This window comes from Ruditapes philippinarum, unplaced genomic scaffold (genome assembly GCF_026571515.1).
Source record: "Ruditapes philippinarum isolate M1 unplaced genomic scaffold, ASM2657151v2 ctg1740_1_1_1_1, whole genome shotgun sequence".
Classification (NCBI taxonomy): Eukaryota; Metazoa; Mollusca; class Bivalvia; order Venerida; family Veneridae; genus Ruditapes; species Ruditapes philippinarum.
In genome coordinates, this window is record NW_026851822.1 from 2,448 (window position 1) to 22,705 (window position 20,258).

At 33.6% G+C, this 20,258-nt stretch overlaps 1 protein-coding gene across 1 annotated transcript; it reads left to right on the forward strand.

Moving 5' to 3' along the window:
• The first annotated feature begins 3,461 nt into the window (after positions 1 to 3,461).
• Positions 3,462 to 19,920, forward strand: LOC132740466 (tRNA wybutosine-synthesizing protein 5-like). Its single transcript, XM_060728372.1, has 11 exons — positions 3,462 to 3,548; positions 3,883 to 4,320; positions 6,376 to 6,442; positions 7,612 to 7,737; positions 10,937 to 10,986; positions 11,299 to 11,391; positions 13,859 to 14,035; positions 15,266 to 15,338; positions 16,056 to 16,112; positions 17,365 to 17,436; positions 18,090 to 19,920. Exons 2-11 carry the CDS (start codon positions 3,893 to 3,895, stop codon positions 18,234 to 18,236), a joined length of 1,290 nt encoding a protein of 429 aa, XP_060584355.1. The 5' UTR covers positions 3,462 to 3,548; positions 3,883 to 3,892; the 3' UTR covers positions 18,237 to 19,920.
• Positions 19,921 to 20,258: the final 338 nt, after the last annotated feature.

The following is a 20,258-nucleotide window of genomic DNA, read 5'->3' on the forward strand; positions in this document are numbered from 1 at the left end:
TATTAAGTTTTTAACCAGGTTTTCCGAAGGAAAAAACTGGTTATTAGATTGAGGTATGTCGGCGGGCCGCCGGACGGGCGGGCGTAAACAATTTCTTCTGTGCGCAACTCCTCCTACATTTCTCAACGGATTTTGACCAAACTTTCACAGAAGCTTTGTCATCAAGTGCCCTGGCGCATATTGTCGAGGTTTTGCGATTAGATAATATTTGACCTAATTATGGCCCTTTTGTTTTTTTTTCCTTATATAAAATATATAGTGAACAATTTCTTCTGTGCGCAACTCCTCCTACATTTCTCAACGGATTTTTGACCAAACTTTCTCAGAAGCTTTGTCATCAAGTGCCATGACACATATTGCCAGGGTTTTGCGATTGGTATATATTTGACCTAATTATGGCCCTTTGTTTTTTTTCTTATATAGAATATATAGTGAACAATTTCTTCTCTGTGCGCAACTCCTCCTACATTTTCTCAACGGATTTTGACCAAACTTTCACAGAAGCTTTGTCATCAAGTGCCCTGGCGCATATTGTCGGGGTTTTGCGATTAGATAATATTTGACCTAATTATGGCCCTTTTGTTTTTTTTCCTTAAATAAAATATATAGTGAACAATTTCTTCTGTGCGCAACTCCTCCTACATTTCTCAACGGATTTTGACCAAACTTTTCTTAGAAGCTTTGTTATCAAGTGCCTGGCACATATTGTAGGGTTTTGTGATTGGATAATATTTGACCGAATTATGGCCCTTTGTATATTTTTTCCTTATACAGAATATATAGAGAACAATTTCTTCTGTGCTCAACTCCTCCTACATTTCTCAACGGATTTTGACCAAACTTTCTTAGAAGCTTTGTTTTCAAGTGCCTGGCACATATTGTCGGGGTTTTTGTGATTGGATAATATTTGACCGAATTATGGCCCTTTGTATATTTTTTTCCTTATACAGAATATATAAAGTGAACAATTTCTACAGTGCGCAACTTCTCCTACATTTCTCAATGGATTTTTGACCAAAACTTTCACAGAAGCTTTGTCATCAAGTGCCCTGGCGCTCACTAAATTCCCATGTTTCTTCCAAGACATCATTCAAGTATTTTTATGCCACCGCAGCATCTGCCGATGCGGTGGCATATAGCAATTCACCTGTGTGTGTGTGTGTTTGTTCGTTTGTGTGTTATATAGATTTATATAGTGAACTTAAAAAATCTTCTTGTGAAAAACCACTAGTCCAATTTCAACCAAACTTGGCAGGATTGATCATTGAGTGAAGGGCTTCCAAAGTTGTTCAAAGAATTTCATTCCATGCAGAAATCTGGTTGCCATGGCAACCAAAAGGAATTATAAGAATAAATTTAAAAAATCTTCTTGTAAAGACCCAAAAGGCCTAGAGCTTAGATATTTTGCATAAGGCATCGTCTGGTAGACCTCTACCAAGATTGTTCAAATTATAGCCCTGGGGTCAAAATCGGCCCTGCCCCGGGGGTCATTGATTTTCACTATATATACATATAGTAAAAACTTAAAATACATTCTTGTAAAGACCCAAAAGGCCTAGAGCTTAGATATTTTGTACATATAGTAAAAACTTAAAATACCTTCTTGTAAAGACCCAAATAGCCTAGAGCTTAGATATTTTGCATAAGGCATTGTCTGGTAGACCTCTACCAAGATTGTTCAAATTATAGCCCTGGGGTCAAAATCGGCCCCGCCCCGGGGGTCATTGATTTTCACTATACATACATATAGTAAAAACTTAAAATACATTCTTGTAAATTTACGACCCAAAAGGCCTAGAGCTTAGATATTTTGCATAATTAAGGCATTGTGTGGTAGACCTCTACCCAGATTGTTCAAATTTTAGCCCTTGTTCTAATTAAAGCCCTGGGGTGAAAATCGGCCCCGCCCCGGGGGTCATTGGTTTTCCTTATATGTATATAGTAAAAACTTTTAGTAAAAACTTTAAAAAAATTTCTTCTAGCAATTGACAAATGCTAGAGGTTAGATATTTTGCATGAAACATTGTGTAGTGAACCTCTAGCAAGATTGATCAAATTATAGCCCTGGGGTCAAAATTGCCCCCTCCCCGGGGTCATTGATTTTCAATATGTACATATAGTAAAAAATATAAAAAATCTTATTGTCTGAAGGTACAAGGCTTCAAAAACTTAAAATACCTTCTTGTAAGACCCAAAGGGCCTAGAGCTTAGGTATTAATGCGGTGGCATAGCATTTTTCTCAAATGCAATCTTGTTTTAAAATTGTGATCATACTTTTCTTGATATCGCACAAAACACCACACGCCAATATTGTTGACAAAAGAAAATGACAAGAGACGCAAAAATGTAAAAATTAAACAAAATAAAGTACTGTTTACCTTTCTAAAAACATTTGGGAAAAAAGGCGAATAGACAACATAAAAATTTCTCAATCATTTTTTTGTTTGAGGAATATTAAAAAAGCCATAATTCCTCCTAAAAGTTCAATTAAAAACAAATGCCCCTTCATGACAAAGCTTCTGTGAAATATTTTGCTGAAAACCTGGTTGCATCGCATTGCGATGTTCCTTGTGTATTTTTAAAGTTGGAAAAATTCATGGACCCGTGGTATATATTAAATGTAATAAACTGATAAGACCTTTAGAAATAATAAAACATGTGTATAACATGCAGGTTGATATAGTAAAACTATTTAATGCGTGATAAAATACATATATGTTTAAAAGTTGGGAGGTGGGGGGGGGGAGACATTTTGATTCATTGAAACAAAATAATATTTAAACCTTGTCAGTTGAAAGAGGTAAATTCTCCAGAAGATCAATTTAAAGAAGAATGACCTGTATAAAAAACAACACCAGATTGAAATCATGTAATTTCTCAGTGATAGTTTATGCAAGAAAAGAATGTACACTAAAGCTATAAACACAGTGGTGAGAAAGAAAAATACTAAAGTCTGAAATGTGAAAATAGTACTAGTAGTTAAGTAATTTCCTGTTTTGAAGATAAAAGACTTTTATAGTGATGACATTTTAAAGATTAAAATTGATGTAAATTTCTTTTTTGAATTTATTTCTTTATTTATTTTCAATGTGGTATATAAATCTTTCAGTTATTTAATGAAGTGTATCTAGTAAGGTTGGATGTATTACAATATTGACAATGATATAATAGATTTAAAGAATTTAAATACTGTCTTGACCAGGAACCAGGAAAAGAATATCTATAGATCACTTTGAGGCTTATCATTGGTTTTAACAAACTACCGTCCTCGGCACAATAACATGAAAACGTTGGTCTTTTTTTATTGAAAAATATTATGTTTGCAAGAGTTAATATTGTTTTATTTGAGGAATGCTTATTCAGCCATCACAATCAGATTATAAAGAGGCGCACAGATCACTGATTTTTTGGTTGTATACAGCCTTAAGGGGCTAAAACAATTTACTATTAGTTTATGGATTATTAAGCTGAACTTTTGTTTTCAACATAAAGTGTATTTTCATGTTTAATTGAACTCTAAAGAGTTTTAAAATCTTTGATTTACGCATGTAAGTACATTTTTTTAGCTGGATGGATTCATTATATTGTTCTTTATAGTTTCGTATGGTCACAATTAGTATACAAATTGAGTGTAGCATAAATTAATATACCCGGTATAAAATATGATATTTTTTCATGTTTTGGTTTAATTTCAAGTCATTCATGACCTATTGGTTCAGGATGCACATTTACCTGTAGGGATAGGCCAAGGTGGCCATCATATATTGACTCAGTCAGGAGTATCCTCATTAATTGAGTCTACCATATGGTAGCTAGCGTTAAATTTTTAGCTTTGTATCTAATATTATAATAAAGCTACAATATGTTTATATCTTTTCACAGATATATACAGATGTTGATACCAAAGAGAATGCAGTTACCACAGATACTGATATACAGCATATTGCTGATTGTACTAGCACATGGGAATGATATAACAACAGAGCCTGGTCACCTTAAACCGTTCGGTGAAGGTCGGCCCAGTCATCCTGTCAAACAGATAGACTATTTCCCAACTGCTAAAGAATTCTTTGAAAATTATGTACAAGCCTCAAAACCTGTGATAATGAAAGGTGTAGCAAAGATGTCCCCTGCCTTTGATAAATGGACAGATGATTATTTTCTTGCTCAAGATGAGCCTAGTGGTAACACAGTTTCCGTTGAAACTAGGAAGAAAGAAAGCAGACAACAGAGAATGGACTCCATGTCTTTCAAAGATTTTGTGAAAATATATAATAACACAGAGCACTATATGGTAGATGCTGTACCAAAGTTTTTAAGGTATGATGGTTTTCATAATATATAAGTCATAGTATAGGATAAGGTTAATGACTGATAATTTTGTGAAATCTTTACTGATTTCTTTGGTTCTATTATTTCTAAGTTAATCTAAATCTTAAGTAGAATTTTCAAAAATCAGTGTTACCTACATGGTGTTACCCACATGTCCTGTATATTCTTGAGCAATTCAAACACAATTTTAGATTTTGATTTTTTAAAGAAAAATTTGACCTTGTAGCAAATGGAAAAAATATTATGCTGATTGATTGGCTGAAAATTCTCTATTACAAGATTTTGCAATTACTTTGATATTGCACCATGAAGATTTATCTTCTGTAACTTATTATATTGATCATTTTATCTTCACAGTTACAAGAATTATGGTTTTGCAGAATGGAAATATCCAATTAAGCTAATTGAATATTTAGGTTTAAGAATTGCCAATCACAAGTGTGCACATTTTTTCAATGGTGGGCAACCATGCTCACCTGAATTCAGTGTTAAGGTCTTTAAAGGCTAGATTCTTTGGCATCTCTCACCTAACATAGATAATGATACCCGATGATAAAATTTGTCCAATAATGCTGATAATGTATTTTACAGGTATTTAAACTGGTGACATAATCCCATTAAAACTTGAAAAACAAAAATTGTTGAGAATAGAACACGGTTTTCTTTGATTTGACTTGACATAGTTTTTGACCCTAGATACCTTGTTCAAACTTGATCAAAATATAAATGTGACGAACATTCATACTAAAATTGCTAAAGATTCAGTCATGTTGGTTTTTCATTGATATTTTTTGGTTACTTGCTTTTTGACCCCTATATTCAAACTTTATTATTGTAAGTTGACAAGGCAGACATTTTCACCTGAGCTAGTTTTATGAAGATTTGATCAAAATATTGTCCCCAGTGACATAGTGCATATCCAAGGTTATATAGTGAGTGCTTAATATGAGAAAGTCAAAGTAAGTTTACATTTTGGCATAATTCCTTTCAATTTTATGATTTATGATTGAACGATAAATAACTTACATAGCCCAAGGAAATTTTGACATAGAGTATTAATAATATTTAAAAATGTTGGAGATGTACAAGTCAAGGGATGTGATACAGTCAACTTATCATAATATAGCTCATCCTTTAGCACTACATGCTCAGATGACCTTAATATCAAAAAAGATTCTATGCAATATAATGTTTAACAAAGAAACTTGGTAAATTTGGTGTAATTTTTCATTAAAGGAACTCCTGTAACAACATGATTAAAACTTTAGAAATGTCAGTTTTTATAAAAAAAAAACATTTCAGGGCAGTGTGCTTAGAAAAAAAAATAGACTGTTAAACATTGTCAAATGTTTTACATGATACAGGAAAGCTTTTCCCAAAGTGTATACAAGGAAATAAAGCAATAAAAACTTGAATTGTAGAATAATTTTGAATTTGATGATTATTTCTGCCTATGGTTACTAAGCAACCATTTATAAATGAAGCAATATAATATTTCTCTGTAGGAGTGGAATGTGTTGTAATTAATCCATTTGAAGAGAAATACTACAACTACATGCATTTGTTAACAACTGATCATATTAATGTTTAGTGTAGAGGCAGCTTTAAGATACATTTTTGCAAAAAAAAAAAACCATCAAATACTTTAAAATACTTGTTCACTGTCGAAGTAGTTAAACTATTTAAAAAAGAAAGTTTCTCTGAAATACATATTTTGCAGTCTATTTCTTAAAACTACATGACTGTATTCATTTCAAACTTTAAATGCTTCTTGCAATGTAAAATCCCCCCCCCCCCCCCACCCCCCCAAAAAAAAAATAAAAGAAAAATAATAAAATAAATAAATAAAAAATTGTGTGTTAAATTACACAGGCACTATGTATGTTATGTGACAGCTTTTCAGTGTTACTGGGAGAGGAAGTGTTGTTTTGTTCAAAGTCACTGAAAGGATTGAAACCATCAGAGATGTACAGCTGTCTATAATTAATATATCATGCATTGTTATGTTGTATTATAATTTCGAGCAATTTTTTATATTTTCAGACAGGATGTTATGATACCGTGTCCCCTGCAGTGTGAGCAACTTGTATATGGTGAATTTGTAGACAATGTAAGTTCTTATTTCCTTCAAGTGTATACTGGTGGCAAAGCTTAATATGGTCTGTTATAGATTATATTTTATTTCCAGTTCATAACTTTCTCATCCATCAAGGAATTTTACAAATACATGGCACAAATGTTCACAATAATGGGATGATGTGTCATGCCCAACACCCGGAACCCTACTTTCAAGTTCAATGTCTCACTTGGGGGCCAAAGCTTAACATTTTCTGTTCTTGAGTATATTTTGTGTCTGGTATATAACTTTTTCATCAATCAAGGAATTTTAAAGGTAACTTGAGACAAATGATCACAATAATAAGAAGACATGTCATACGCAACACCCAGACCTCTGTCTCAAAGGTCAAGGTCACACTTGGAGGTCAAAGCCTAAAGTGGTCTGTTACAGGGAATGATGCCAAGTCAAGCCCATGCAAAGAAAATGTCATTGGTGAATCGTCCACATACCTTTCATCGATGAAAAATTTACAGACTGAACATGAAATATACCCTGTAACAGACCATATCCTGATTTTGTATTTGTCTCATTTTGTGGCTTTGAAATAGTGACAACAACTATACAAATGTATTTCTGTTGACACATACACAGGAGTTATTTCAGTATATTTCTTTAATGAATTTATTGTTATTTGCATGTGAAGATCTAGCATTGATCAAAATTTTGCACTGAAAGTCCAGATCCATACCTCAATCTTTTGAAATAGCTTCTAAGCGGGGGACGTTGGTAACTTTGTTACAAATTCTTGTCTGAAATTGTTACAATGACATTTCAAAAACACATGGCAGAAAGCTGTTGACTTATAATAAAAAGGTAAATAAGTGTATAATGAAGTATTTGTTTTAGGTAAGTAAGGAGATATAATGGAAAATGCAATATCTTTCATTCCCCCAGTATTTAGTCTTCATTACAAATGAATAGATAAATATTAAGGTCTGAAATGAAGAACGTGACAGATATTTACAACTTGTTTGGTCTTTTTGTAAAATGTCTAGGTTATATTGCATTCAATTTCAAAATTAATATAGTAAAAATCAAACATACTAGATATTTTTGTGTGTGATTTCAAATTAATTAAGCAAATTGTTATTCATTTTGTGACTTTTCATCTGTGGTTTAATCGTTATATTTTATTGTATGAAATGGCTGTTTATTTGAAGGTAATGTGGTACAGTAGTGGAGGAACAAAGTCTGTTGTACATACAGACTCTGTAGAGAACATAAACTGTTTATATAGAGGGGAGAAAACTCTAATCTTTGTAGATCCTGAAAAATATGGAGACAAGGTAAATTACTTCTTTTTTCTAAAATTAAACTGTCTAGTAGATTGAAAATGTATTTTAGAAGCTGTTACTTTGTTAATTTTTAACATACTGTAGAATCTCAAAAATAAGTGCTTATTTGAATACAAGTTAAAGCACATTCTGATAATTGCATATTGTGCCTCAGAACATCCAATAACTGGTAAACAAAGATGCTGCAGACGGACACAATTAATGGTATTATTTTATACCATGATAAGGTTTAATATTTTCTATTGCTATGCTATATTATTAATAACTAGAAAAAAAAACAGTCTTTTGTTACTGTTTACATTGAGGTGCCAAAAATTAAAGCATATAAAGAAGACAGCATGTCACCGAACAGCTGTGACAGCAAAAGCGTGTAGCAATGCAGTGTAATATTTTCAAATTTTATGAAATTTATGATATTTGAATAAAAAAAACAACACAACAACATATGAGCCGTGTCATGACAAAACCAACATAATGGGTTTGCGACCAGCATGGTCCGCGCAGTCTGATTAGGATCCATGCTATTTGCTATCAGTTTCTCTACTTGTTTTAGAGATTGTAAGCGAACAGCATGGATCCTGATCAGACTGCGCGGATGCGCAGGCTGGTCTGGATCCATGCTGGTCGCAAACCCATTATGTTGGTTTTGTCGTGACACGGCTCAATTATTACTTTTTAGCTCACCTGAGCTTGCTCAGGGTGAGCAATTAGGATCGATGAATGTCCGTCGTCCGTCCACAATTGCTTGTGAGCACTCTAGCGGTCGCATTTTTGCCTCAATCATCATCAAACTTGGTCAGGATGCTTATCTAGTTGAAAGCTCGGATGAGTGCGAACATGGCTCATCTTGGATGAAAAACTAGGTCACAAGAGCTAAAAATAGAAAAACCTTGTGAACACTATAGAGGTCACATTTTTGACCCAATCATCATCAAACTTGGTCAGGATGTTTGTCTAGATGATAGCTCGGATGAGTTTCAACATGGGTCATCTCGGATGAAAAAGTAGGTCACAGGAGCTATAAATAGAAAAACCTTGTGAACACTCTAGTGATCACATTTTTGAACCAATCATCATCAAACTTGGTCAGAATGTTGTCTAGTCAATTGCTTGGATGAGTTCGAACATGGGTCATCTCTGATGAAAAACTAGGTCACAGGAGCTAAAAATAGAAAAACCTTGTGAACACTCTAGTGGTCACATTTTTGACCCAATCATCATCAAACTTTGTCAGGATGCTTGTTTAGATAATAGCTCAGATGAGTTCGAATATGGGTCATCTCGGATGAAAAACTAGGTCATCGGAGCTATAAATAGAAAAACCTTGTTAACACTCTAGCGGTCACATTTTTGCATCAATCATCATCAAACTTGGTCAGGATGCTTATCTAGTTGATAGCTTGGATGAGTTCGAACATGGGTCATCTCGGATGAAAAAGTAGGTCACCAGAGCTAAAAATAGAAAAACCTTGTTAACACTCTAGCGGTCACATTTTTGCATCAATCATCATCAAACTTGGTCAAGATGCTTGTCTAGGTGATAGCTCGGATGAGTTCGAACATGGGTCATCTCGGATGAAAAAGTAGGTCACTGGAGCTAAAAATAGAAAAACCTTGTTAACACTCTAGCGATCACATTTTGGCCTCAATCATCATCAAACTTGATCAAGATGCTTGTCTAGGTAATAGCTCGGATGAGTTTGAACATGGGTCATCTCGGATGAAAAAGTAGGTCACCGGAGCTAAAAATAGAAAAACCTTGTTAACACTCTAGTGGTCACAATTTTGACTCAATTGTCATCAAACCTGGTCAGGAAACTTGTCTAGGTCATTGCTGGAAATAAAACGAACATGGGACATCTCAGATGAAAAACTAGGTCACAGGAGCTAAAAATAGAAAAATCTTGTTAACACTCTAGTGGCTACTGTTGTGATCCAAATATTCTGTTAATTGGTCTGAAAGTTTGTTTTGATGATTTCTAAGTCAAGATCGAACATGGGTCATCTTGGATGAAAAACTAGGTCACACCGCCCAAATATGGAAAAACCTTGTTAACATTCTAGTGGTCACATTTTCGACTCAATTATCATCAAACTTGGTCAGGATGCTTGTCTAGGTCAGACTTCCCGAAAGTTGAAAAAAACTGTCAGACATTTGGTCTGACAAACCATGAAAATCTGTCGGACCGAAACGAAATCTGTCGGACCAAATAAAATTGATCAAAATCAAAGAATAACGTGTGTTTGTATTTCTAAGACACTTTTTGTTTTTAATTTTTTCGCCGTAAAAATCGGCACATTCCTTACAGCGCATTTTCAACTCCTCCCTATCATACACCAATGATTCACTGTCTTGCTTCTAATTTTCATTAAATTTTGTCTCAGGTCCTTCTTTTTATCCTTTTACTTCTGTTCTACGTGTTCCTCTGACGTAGATTTTTTATTTTTCCAAGGTTTGGCACCTTTAGCGACGCCATTTTGTACACATGCGGCTTGGATAAAAGCCGGACAGTCGGACCGATCCGGAATAAAAACTCGTCGGACCTGATCAAAATTTATCGGACATGTCCGTCGGACCGACGTATTTCGGGAAGTCTGTAGGTAATTGCTTGGATGAGTTCGAAATCGCATGTGAAACTAGGTCACCGGAGCTAAAAATAGAAAAATCTTGTTAACACTCTAGTTGCTACTGTTTTGATCCAAGTATCCTGGAAATTGGTCTGAAAGTTTGTTTTGATGATTTCTAGGTCAAGTTTGAATATGTGTCACCTGGGTAAAAAACTAGGTCGCACTGCTCAAATATAGATAATCCTTGTTAACACTGTAGTGGTCACATTTTTGACTCACTTGTCATGAGACTTGGTCAAAATGCTTGTCTAGGTAATTGTTTGGATGAGTTTGATAAGTCAGGTGAGCGATCTAGGGCCATCATGGCCCTCATGTTTTATGTTAATCTACACAATCGTAAAAAGTAAAACACATTCAAATTATTTTTATAAAATGTTTGCCTAAGCTTTATCACTATCAGTCATGTGATGCCAATTTTATTTCAATAATAAAACCCAGTATTTCATTGGTTACCATTAAATAAATTATGATATTGCAAAATTTTAATGTTGTAAGAACAATATTCACTATTATTCAATGTAATATGAACATAATTACAACAAATGACACTGTGTTATTACAGGTTGACCTTGATAGAGTTGAAGGTTCATACTCTTCTATGGATGTTGACAGGTAAATATTGGGCCGGTTTGATAATTAAGAAATAGAAAAATGAAATCATTTTCTAGTAAATCAATCTGAAATAATGATATAAAGTCTAGAAAATTCATTTTTTTTGTTGGTATAATTGCTTGATTTTCTGTAGACAGATTAGCATTAGTTATAAATGGTTTTGAAGTACCTCATATTTTATGTACTTTTTCTGAATAAAACTTTGTGTATTAATTAGAATTATATTCTATATCAACATGCAGGTCAAAAGACCATACATGTACAATAATTTGAAAGGTAATCACAGATGTTGTGTCAATTTGTATGTTACAGTGTTGATTACACAAAGTTCCCTGGCATGGCAGAGGTAGAGTTTTATCATGTGGACATTGCAGCAGGAGACTGTTTATATATTCCCTACCATTGGTAAGATGTGGACACTTTTTGTATAAATCAAATTTGAACAATCCATGTTTGTAGCATATGCTATCATTCTGGTTATGATAGTGTAGAAACAGATCATGCTTTATAACCATTATTTCATTCTAACCAAAGAACACTGGATTATATCCATGAAATAAAAATCCAGTGTGAGTATGGAATAAAAATCCAGTGTAAGTATGAAATAAAAATGCAGTGTGAGTATGAAATAAAAGTCCAGTGTGAGTATGAAAGAAAAGTCCAGTGTGAGTATGAAAGAAAAGTCTAGTGTGAGTATGAAATAAAAGTCCAGTGTGAGCATGAAAAAAAAGTCCAGTGTGAGTATGGAATAAAAATCCAGCGTGAGTGATATAGCTTTGCCAAATTTTTTGTTGGCGTGCACATTGAATTATTTGATTTAATAAATTTACATAAAAATACTTGGCTATGTTTTACTCATAATAGTAATTTTCTCAATTCAAATATCATGACCATACGAAAATAGCTAAAATGTAACATGACATGATGACTGTACACTTGAATTGGTTTTGTTACAATAGTGTTTCCATTGCATTCATATAATTGTTGAATGTCTGATGTTATCTTCTTTTTGTTATCTTCATTTTGTGCATCTGTTGCAATCCTTCAATACAAAGCAGTCAGAAATTAATGGATTTTTTACTTGTTACATGTTAAAGAAAACACATTTTGTTTGTAATTCATGACTAATTATTTATCTCACTTTGAAGTGAGAAAATATCCACATTTTTACTCAGGCTTATGAAAATATTGCATTTTCTTACTTCTCAGAGGGATATTAAACTAGCATAATATCGCAAAATAAACTAATATCCTTTGAATGATTATGTGATTTTGTGCCTGTTCTGCAGATGAATTTCTGATATAATACTTAATATCACTTTGTTAAATCTAAGTAATAGAATTATTAAGATGCAAGGTAACTTTATAAATAACGTATGACAGGTTCAACTTAAGTGAAATCTTCCTCTAGAAGAAGTGCTGGACAGGTGTCATATGAAAAGTGTTTATTTTACTAGAACTTCAAGTTTATGCATTGTTTTCAGTGACTGGCCAGATTAAAATAAATCCAATTCTTCAAATAGAAAGAAAAATCATGTAAATATTATTATTATGCCCCCATTTCGAAGAAAAGGGGGTATATTGCTTTGCACTTGTCGGTCCGTCGGTCCGTAGACCAAATGGTTTCCGAGTGATAACTAAAGAACCCTTAGGCCTAGGAACTTCAAACTTAGTATGGTGATTGGTCATGACCAGTAGATGACCCCTATTGATTTTGGGGTCAAGGGGTCAAAGGTCAAGGTCACATTGACCTTGTAAGCAAAAACAGTTTCCGATCAATAACTAAAGAACCTTCAAACTTGGTATGGTGATTGGTCATAATCAGTAGATGACCCCTATTGATTTTGGGGTCAAGGGGTCAAAGGTCAAGGTCACATTGACCTTGTAGGCAAAAACGGTTTCCGATCAATAAGTAAAGAACCTTAAGGCCTAGGAACTTCAAACTTGGTATGGTGATTGGTCATGATCTGTAGATGACCCCTATTGATTTTGGGGTCAAGGGGTCAAAGGTCAAGGTCACATTGACCTTGTAGGTAAAAACGGTTTCCGATCAATAATGAAAGAACCCTTAAGCCTAGGGACTTCAAACTTGATATGGTGATTGGTCATGATCAGTAGATGACCCCTATTGATTTTGTGGTCAAGGGGTCAAAGGTCAAGGTCACATTGACCTTGTAGGTAAAAACGGTTTCCGATCAATAACGAAAGAACCCTTAGGCCTAGGGACTTCAAACTTGATATGGTGATTGGTCATGATCAGTAGATGATCCCTATTGATTTTGGGGTCAAGGGGTCAAAGGTCAAGGTCACATTGACCTTGTAAGCAAAAACGGTTTCCTATCAATGACTAAAGAACCCTTAGGCCTAGGAACTTCAAACTTGGTATGGTGATTGGTCATGACCAGCAGATGACCCCTATTGATTTTGGGGTCAAAGGTCAAGGTCACATTGACCTTGTATGTTAAAACGGTTTCCGATCAATAACTAAAGAACCCTTAGGCCTAGGAACTTCAAACTTGGTATGGTGATTGGTCATGACCAGCAGATGACCTATTGATTTTGGGGTCAAGGGGTCAAAGGTCAAGGTCACATTGACCTTGTAGGTAAAAACGGTTTCCGATCAATTAACTAAAAACGCTTAGGCCTAGGAACTTCAAACTTTGTATGATGATTGGTCGTGACCAGCAGATGACCCCTTTTGAGTTTTGGGTCAAGGGGTCAAAGGTCAAGGTTATGACCAGTAGATACTTGATAACCCTTATTAATTGTTTGATCACTGGGTCAGAAGTCATGCATAATAACCTTATCACATGACTAATTGGCTGCCGATAGGGGGCATACATGTTTTACAAACATATCTTGTTTTATTCAGGATTCATCAAGTGAGGTCATATGGGAGTAATTTAGCTGTGAATATATGGTGGAAACATCACTTGTCACAGGATCTTGACTTTAATAGCTGCACAGACCCCTGTGAACCTGGCATGACTTTAAAAGAGGCTGATTTTAAAGGTTTCGGTGATCTTACAGCTGACCCTGAAGAAATCAGGTGAGAAAGTTGACTGTTTTAGAACCTAAACTGAATGGAAGTGGGTTTTTTTTTCAACATTTTGAAGAAAAAAGTGGAGGTATTAGTATTGTCATGACAACCCTCTCCTCTGTTCTGGTTTACCATTTATTATCCCCCGCCGATGGAATCGGGAGGGGGATATAGTTTTGGCGTTGTCCTTCCTTCCGTCCATCCGTCTGTCCGAATTTTGTTTCCGGAGTAGTTCTCTGCAACTACTGGCTGGAATTCAACGAAACTTTATGGGAATCATCAATATCAAGAGGAGATGCACATATTGTGGGCTTGTTCCGGTCCGACCCTTTAACTCAGAGTTATGGCCCTTGATTAGTTATGTAGTATGCATATGGAGTAAAAATAGTTTCTGCGCTACTTCTCTGCAACTACTGGCTGGAATTCAACGAAACTTTATGGGAACCTTCAATACCAAGAGGAGATGCGCATATGGTCGGCTTGTTCCGGTCAGACACTTTAACTCAGAGTTATGGCCCTTGATTAGTTATGCAGTATCCATATAGAAAAATATTTGTTTCCCCGCTACTTCTCTGCTACTACTGGCTGGAATTCAATGAAACTTTATGGGATACTAAGAGGAGATGTGCATATAGTCGCCTTGTTCCAGTCAGATACTTATAACTCAGATTTATGGCCCTTGATTAGTTATGTAGTATGCATACATCTCATTGGCATTTCCAGATTTTACTATTTAACACAAAGTTATGTCTCTGTTATTGCCCTGAATATTTATCAAGTTCAAAGAATATTACTGTTTATGCCATGATTAATATATAAATAAAGCCTTATGTCTTCAGTTGTTGTGTTAATAATAACCAGTACTCGGCAGGGGATATAAATTCAACGAATTTGCTTGTTTGATATCCATTTGTCAGAAACTATCAATACTTTCACTTTAAACTTGGTATACATGTTCACTATCAAGATGTTAAGCCATTTCAAAAGGGTTGATAATCCTGAAATTAATTATTACAAAGTTATGCCCCTTTTCAGTTTTGTTTTATCATCCAAATCTGAGAAAAGTGGAATATGCTGTCTACAGTCTTTAGCAGTTATTTCTTATTTACTTGAGAAATAATTGTACTTGTTTTTGAAGAAGTTTAAGGCATTTTCAATTAGCTTTTAGTATGAATATCATTAAAACTTCATTTGTGTTTTATTTTACATACATGTTTTTTAATCAAGCTAGTTTTTCAGGGAACACCTTAAAAAGCTTCTTGGAAATACTGGAGAGACTGATATAACAAGACTTACTCAGAATTTGTTAGGGGTAAGCTTGATTTATAATACAGGTTTTTAACAAGATCAATTTTTACTTTGAAATTTAGTTATAGGTAAAACATAAACATAGCATTTTACAAATTGTGTTTGTATCATAGTTTGGAGACCTTTCTGTTGAAAATGTGTCTGGGTTAAATCGTATACATATACATGCACAGTGCGTTAACTGGAGTGCGGGTATTAGTTACCCGCACTCCAGAGCATGCCCATTGATTGGCTCATTTTTGCTGGGGTTTACATATTGTGACGGCAGAGAAAGGGAAAGCGACAGAAATGTCATACTCAGATGTTCGTTCATTGGTTCATTTTTGCCGGGGTTTCATATTGTGACAACAGGGAACATGCTTTTATGTTTTGACTATGATACAAAAGAGAAAGAACACCAAAACACTCGGCAATCTGATAAATACTCGGGGGCTACGCCCCCTCGTACAAATCAGATAGCCTCGTGTTTCGGTGCTCTTTCTATTACTTAATAAATTCTCTAAAAGAATGTTATTATTAAAATTTTGTTTCATTCATAAATATTTATTGTGCTGAGTTAAATTTATATTGACACATTTACAGTACATGGCTACATGCATTATTAATTCTTATGAATGAAAATAGATTTTTGATACAAGTACAATAAACAAATTGTTATTTACAAATTTGACCATCAAAGCTACAGCATAAAAGTAATTAAAAGATATGGTTAATATTTCAGCCTGAGATGAAAAGTGTGATAGAGGAGAATGAGGAGTTGTCTGAAGATTTAGATGATGTAAGTGACCAGTATTATCATTTTGTTCATGTTTAGGTGACACACATTTTATTTTGTCTTAGAGGGGCCAGATATGGATAGTTAACTACTGTTTCAGTGTTGATCATGTTGATTTTGACAAACTGTTACAGTGCTGAAGTTGATAATGGCAGGTTCCACCAATGTACAACAGGCCAGCCCTCACAATTGTTTATTCCAAAGAAAAGTGGGGGCTATCCTACTCAGTTGGGCATTGGCATAACACTTTAGTTAGAGTTTTACTTGATACTTCTTGTATCACATCATATCTTATCAACCACTAGAAATATTAACTTGTAACTTCACATGTGTCTTTAGATCATATTAGAAAATCGCTGGCCAAAAGCCAGTAACTTAAGCATGGATTTTAATGGAATTATGGTCCTTTGTGAACTTACAAAATTCTTGGTCAAAGTTTTGCTTGGAATATCAATTTTCAAAACAACTTGAAATTTAAAAGACATTTCTGGTAGAAGTGCATTTTTTACAAAGGCAAAAAAAAAAGAAAGAAACAAGCCCAAAGAAATTTCTTAAACTTTGCATGGTAAATGAAAATCATAAATGAAACAAATTGTTTAAAAAAACAATACTGGTCACCTTCCTACTCTTTGAGTTATCTGCCCCTTAAAGTGAATGCAACAGTCTTTAAAACTAAAGATGATATTCACTTGAAACATAATTTAAGTCCTTGGAATTATAATTGAAGGTCACTTTCCAAGACCCATAACTCTGGCATAGGTTTTTAATGGAGTATTGATTTTTGTGAATTTAATAAATTTCCTTTTTGTATATCCAAGACTCATAACTATGTCATGATATCTCAAATGAAATCATCCTCTTTTACATTATCCAGGCTCTTGTTTAAATTATCCAGGCTCTTGTTGAACTTATCCAGGCTCTTAACTAACTATCAAACGATGAGAAAAGTTGATTCTCCTGGCCTTCTGACAGCTCTTGTTACACTCTCTTTAGTTTGAGATTTTTATACCATTAAAATAGTACAATTTAAAAAAATATTGGACTGAACTTAACTTTATGTCCTGAAAATAAAATATGTTGGCACATACTGCATAAAACATATTAAATTTGATATATGCTTTCACCATTTCCATGTTAGTTTTTAAAAACAACACAACATCTATTGAAAGTTACATACCTGTCTCCTTTATGTATTGAAAAAAACTCTTTTGTCATGTTTGTAATGAATTAATTTAAATACATATAATGTTTTCAGATATTTTCTCTACTAGATGCTAATAAAGATGCTATAGTTACAAAAGCTGAATTAGATTCTGCAACTAAAGAGGTATAGTATTATATTCTTAGAAGTATTGTTGATGTAAATCATTGATCATACTGTTAAGAAGAAAATAGTTATTATGTTCTTTTCTAAGTTTACGCAGTAATAAATCTATAATAATAAATAATAATAAATTCGCCACAGTGTCATGGAGGTTTTCTAACATCAGGAGTAGGAATTGCAGGAAAAGTAACAAAGCTTTGTTTTACAGTTTTCTGCACTTCTAACAATGGTATTTGAGCAAGAGTTCCGGTGAAAAAAACTTCGCCAGATTCATTCAACACTTTCTTTTTGGCATTATGAAAAGAAAAAAAAGTTAATTTATCTTAATTAATATTAGGTCATATGTGTCCTACATTTTGTATATTGCAAAATACCACTTGGTATAGCCCATTTATGAAGAAAAATTGAAAGTAATGAAGAAAAATGGGAAAATGTGTTTAAGACAATATGATTTCTTTATGACATAAAAACACATATTTAACATTTTATTGATGTATAAAGGTCAGCTGTGTAAACATGAGTCAACTTGCTTATTTTAGTACAAAATTTTAATATAAATGTGATGTAATGTGATGTAAGATGTGTCAAAGTAAGACAATGTTATTTCATAATGACATTAAAACACAATGTTAACATTAGTTTGTATTATTTACCAGGTGTTGTTGGATATAGGACATATATTTCAAGCTATAGAAGAAGATCTTGAGAAGATCTATGGTGACGGTGATGAGAATTACGATGAAGATGAGGAACGTGATGATGATCATGATGATGATGATAAAGATGAACATGATGAACTATGAAGGAATTTCTGTCAGACATCAAATCACTTTTCCATTATGATATTAACACTACTTGTTTTCAGTTTAGAAGACAATTTCAAAATTTACATTGTTTATTGATAATATTCATCTGGCTATCCAGATCAGACATTAGTATCACCTTAGACTCATCTACAATCTAAAATCTTTGGCCAATATGGTTAAGTTCGTTGGCTTCAAATCACTTTCCTCTCACCACTGTACTGAACGTTGGTGGTTCTACTCAGGGCACCTTTTGTGCCTTCTACTCAGGGCACCTTTTGTTGTGCCTTCTACTCAGGGCACCTTTTGTGCCAGAAATAATGTACAGAGGAGCACCTGAGGTCTTCCTTAACCAGTAAAGCTGGAAAGTTGCCATATGACCTATGCTGTGTTGGAGCGACATAAAACCCAACCAAAAAAAAAGGACCTAAAATTCGTGCTTTGATTTATTTGTAAGTAGGATTATTCAACATGCACATCTTGCTAATAATTTTTACATTTTTTACATCAACAATGCCATCAGATCTTTTCCCGAATGACACTTTTGGGGACTTCAAGATAAAATATTTTTATGAAACTCAAAGTGTTTTTAATGACAGTTCTGTTTTGAATAATCATTTACGAATACTTTCAAATTGGTAAAAAAAATTAATTTATACAGTTTGAAGATAAAGGTGTGCAGTTTTTCATTTGGAAATGAACAGAGTTTTATACCTTGTAAAAATTAATACATGTAGTATATTTTAGGGATGCCTCGATTTAATTTTTTTTTTATTTGCAATCGTTCAGTTTTGTTTTATTTAAATTATTTTATTTAAAGATATATTTATATATTGGGAGTGGGGGGGGGGGAGGTTGTAGAGGGTACTGGTAATACTAGGTTCTGACCTGGTCCTATATAATCTATACTTGACAGGTACATAGAGAAAAAGTTAAAGAAAACTGATATTTTTTTTCAAAAAGCATCTTGAGATGCATTTGTACCATTCGATACAATTTTTGGGGCCCTTTTTCATGATTCTTTGGAAAACAACTCTTTCTTTGTATGACAGATAACTAACAGAATGTTATGATAATTAATTGTATATTTCTTTAAAGAAAATGAGCTAGTTAGGGCATACTCATGATATGCATGTCAGATACAGAAATTTTGAATACTATATATATGATGGACATAATATATATTTATTTATTATATGATTTTTAAACAGATTGGCAGAGCTTTTTCTATAGCTTAATATACATATATTGCAATCCAGGGCTTTCTGGTAGTTGGGTGGAAGATAATTTGATAGCTTTGTGTCTTACTGAAAGTCTTGGTATTTATTCTGTTCTTGATATATATAAAAAATGTTGTTTTTTTATGTAAAATATGTACATTTTTTCTTTTTTGTATTTTTTTTAAATTGGCTAATTCTAGGCTTGACTTTTTTCCAAGAAAAAATTTGAGGTATGACAAATCCTACACTTAAACTCTGTTGAAAGATTCACCAGGTTTTAATGTTTTTTTAGACCATATTACATATTTGTGACAAAGTGATAAATAATATATATTGGCATTTATTGCACTCAGTTGAAACATAACATTTAATCAATAAACTATGATAGCTTTGCTACTTAAATATATTTTTTTTGAGTCACACCATTTTTCAGGTTAGAAATTGAAGTTAAAGATTTTTACAAATACTTTTTCAGAAGTTGATTTCTACATTTTTTCAGAAGTTTATGCTAAAACTATTAATATTCACTTGCGTTTCCCTTTTAATATGAAATCTTTGTGTGCATTTTTGTGTTGCCTCTACGGAGTAGTGGCAACATATAGGGATCACTTCTCCGTCGTCTGTCTGTCAGTCTGTCCGTCCGCACAAACATTTAAGGTATATGAGCTAACTAACGGTACACTGGGACAAAAGAGAACAAAGGACTTCATTCCGTAAATAATAGTTAGCTCATAAGGAAACAATAGTTAGCCCACAAGGGAACAAAAGAAAAGAACAATAGAAATAGCTCATAAACCTGAAA